At 36.9% G+C, this 3,678-nt stretch overlaps 1 protein-coding gene across 1 annotated transcript in view; it reads right to left on the bottom strand.

Moving 5' to 3' along the window:
• Positions 1-2,923: 2,923 nt before the first annotated feature.
• Positions 2,924-3,678, bottom strand: part of LOC116673051 (aldo-keto reductase family 1 member D1) — a 4,495-nt gene continuing 3,740 nt past the window's right edge. The window contains exons 9-10 of the mRNA XM_032505155.1: positions 3,472-3,554; positions 2,924-3,382 (exon numbers count right to left, since the gene is read on the bottom strand). Coding sequence (XP_032361046.1) covers positions 3,340-3,382; positions 3,472-3,554 — 126 coding nt within the window. The 3' untranslated portion in view covers positions 2,924-3,339. The remainder of the gene's footprint in view (positions 3,383-3,471; positions 3,555-3,678) is intronic.

The following is a 3,678-nucleotide window of genomic DNA, read 5'->3' on the forward strand; positions in this document are numbered from 1 at the left end:
ACAATCTGCTTAGTTACTGGGATTTTCACCAACAACCATTTCTAGGGTTTACAAAGAATGGTGTGAAAAGGGAAAAACATCCACGGCAGTCCTGTGGGCGAAAATGCCTTGTTGAGCTAGAGGTCAGAGGAGAACGGGCCGACTGATTCAAGCTGATAGAAGAGCAACTTGACTGAAATAACCACTCGTTACAACCGAGTATGCAGCAAAGCATTGTGAAGCCACGCACAACCTTGAGGCGGATGGGCTACAACAGCAGAAGACCCCACCGGGTACCACTCATCTCCACTACAAATAGGAAAAAGAGGCTACAATCTCCAAGAGCTCACCAAAATTGGACAGTTGAAGAAAGGAAAAATGTTGCCTGGTCTGATGAGTCTCAATTTCTGTTGAGACATTCAGATGGTAGAGTCAGAATTTGGTGTAAACAGAATGAGAACATAAAACCATCATGCCTTGTTACCATTGTGCAGGCTGGTGGTGGTGGGGGATGTTATCTTGGCACACTTTAGGCCCCTTTAGTGCCAATTGGGCATCGTTTAAATTCCACGGCCTACTTGAGCATTGTTTCTGACCATGTCCATTCCTTTATGGCCAGCATGTACCCATCCTCTGATGGCTACTTCCAGCAGGATAATGCACCATGTCACAAAGCTCGAATCATTTCAAATTGGTTTCTTGAACATGAAAATGAGTTCACTGTACTAAAATGTCCCCCACAGTCACCAGATGTCAAATCAATAGAGCATCTTTGGGATGTGGGGGAACGGGAGCTTCGTGCCCTGGATGCGCATCCCACAAAAGCTCCATCAACTGCAAGATGCTATCCTATCAATATGGGCCAACATTTCTAAAGAATGCTTTCAGCACCTTGTTGAATCAATGCCACGTAGAATTAAAGCAGTTCTGAGGGCGAAAGGGGGTTCAAACACAGTATTAGTATGGTGTTCCTAAAAATCCTATAGGTGAGTGTATTTATTGCCAATTTAAAGTTAGCTTGTTTGTGTTCTTCACCTGTTAGCTAGGTTGCACTTGGCTGTTAATTTGCTATCATGGCGATTGTTGAATGCCCTTGCTCACGTTTGTATTCTAGGTGCATTATGTACACGCTACAGTTAGGCTACACTGCTTTTAGATATTGTAATTAATAGTGGGTTTATTATTATTTACTAGCATATATATGATTCCTATGCATTGTGTATGGTAGCCTTTGCAATGTTATTTATTTCTTTACAGAACCACACACAAACGCATAGCTAGCAGAGCTTCCCGTGACCATGTTTGTCCTGTTACTTGATTGTAATAAAGCATCAAAAGAAAGAAGTTGTGTCCGTTTGGGTTTTAACAGACACACCTGGGGCCAAGTTGGAAACCAGAATAAGCTCTAAATACAGTCCTAATTTAGTCCTCACTAATAAGTACACATACATGTTCCAGGCCATTATCCATTATTGCTCCAAAAGTACTGACCGTACAAAAGCGTGGCTTGAGCAAGCCTCCCTGATTTTCATTTCATTTCATTTCATGTATTTATTATACAGGAAAGTTAAAAAAAGTAACAGTACATTACAATATAAAAAACAGGCCTGACTCCGTTTAAAAACTGGTTTTCAGCAGGTTCCTGTTCTGCAGAAACATAAAACAGGGTTACAGCACGTCAGGAAAAACATTAAAACAAGACATCAATATAGAAAAATAGATTTCAACAACTGAAAACCACAATACAGTTACATAAGGACAAAGACATTTATACAAAACATCAGCTGGGCTAAACAAATACGGTCAGTGCAAACAAGGCTTGGACAATACATAAACAAATGTATTAATGTGTGCAAGTGTAACTGTTAAGAAGAATTACTGATCCACTGGTAGATTGAGTTAAATCATTTGTATAAGTCATTGAAACGGGTTAAGGATAAAAAAGCCCTTGAATTGATTTAATTACTTTATTTTCTCTTTTTTTATTATTTATTTTTACGTGTCGATTTGTTATGTAAGTTTTGGTTAAATGCTCGACCCAAGGCAAGTTCTGTTTTTTAAAATAGATTCACAAAAATGACGTGTTTTTTTGTATATTTGTATTCTGAACTAATTAAAAAAATAATGTGTATAAATGAGTAAGTAAATGGACCTACTCCCACAGATATTGCCATTTTAAACAATCCTTTAACAGAATCAGAAACATTAAAACACCAAGTTGTTGTTTAGTGTTATCTCTTATGACCAAGTTTTTTGAAAAACATTACAATTTTAGAATTGTGGAAAGGTTATGTAAAATGGTATCGTATTTTACGTACCACAATTTATTGGCAAGAACGCAATACAAATTGTAAGGGAGGCCCTACATCTATTTATTTTTCATCTTTCAACTACTATATTCATCTTTTTGTCTCAGTTCGAACTTTTCCTCTATTCATTTCTTACTTATGTTCATATTTGTGTCTCTCTTTGTCTTTACTCTCAATCTCTTTCCTACATGATTTGGAGCTGACAGCAAGGCTAGTACCATTGTAGGTACCATCCTTAGAGAAATATGTACCCAAACGACAGTGTACACCAGTAGTAGCACAATGTAGCAAAAGTGCTAAACTAAGACGCTAATAAAAAAAATTAAAAAAAAATTATTTCAGTGTGATACTGAACGGGAGTGTATCCTCAAGGGAGTCTGTATCTACATGGGTGAAGATCCAGAAAACCTTGTGCGGCAATATGTGGTAGGCCTATGTGTTGTGTGCTTACTACTCCCTTTTTGATCTCCTGATTGTTCACGTGGGCTGAAAATGTTTCATTGATTATTAGAAAATGTATCTATCGAAATGTTCTGTTTCATAGCATTATGCAATCAATAAACCAACAGGCATCTTTGGTACTGCTATACCAGATGGACCACAGTTTATAACATTAATGGGAATTCTTTGTTTATCATGTTTATCATTTTCCTAAATGCACTCTCTCCACTCGTGCACACTAAAGAAGCTCTCCGTAAATCGCCACATTTTCACATAAATGAAGCAGCGTTCTTAAGATCGGACTCAAACTGGATTTTTAGGTATCCTGAACATGATGTAATTATTAAACATCACAAAAGAAATTCATATTACTATAATGAAAAAAAAAAATGTTAACTCAATTTTATTAGACAGTCTTATGTGAATAAAATGTGTTGGTTTGACAAGAAATAATTAAAAGAGAGAGAGAGAGAGAAACATTTTTTCAATGTCAGACACATTCTGATCATGTGGGATCGATGTACACATTAAAATCAAGTAAATTCAAAAGACTATTTTTCATTGCAGCTAGATTGATCCAATTTAGATGAAGTCTTGACATCTACGACATCTAGTAGTCATCATGAAATGGATACTCTGGGTGATCTGACCACCTGTTGAGTCAGTGAAGAGAAACAGTAATTAGTGTCTATTTATTTATTTATAACAGGAACAGAACGTGACTCACACAGTGTATACTCACATGAGAAGTTCCACAAAACGAATATTCTTGTTCAATCCCTCAATTGCCTTCATCTCAGTCTCAGAAAGAGAGAAGTCGAAAATCTGCAGTTTTAAAAACAGACCGATCACAATTAATTTCATATTATATTTCCTGTTTTTGAAGATTGTGTACTGCAGTCTATACCCAGCATGCTGAATGCCTGTCTTAACCCTTGTGTTGTCTTCC

The sequence above is a fragment of the Etheostoma spectabile genome, chromosome 23 (assembly GCF_008692095.1).
Source record: "Etheostoma spectabile isolate EspeVRDwgs_2016 chromosome 23, UIUC_Espe_1.0, whole genome shotgun sequence".
Lineage (NCBI taxonomy): Eukaryota > Metazoa > Chordata > Actinopteri > Perciformes > Percidae > Etheostoma > Etheostoma spectabile.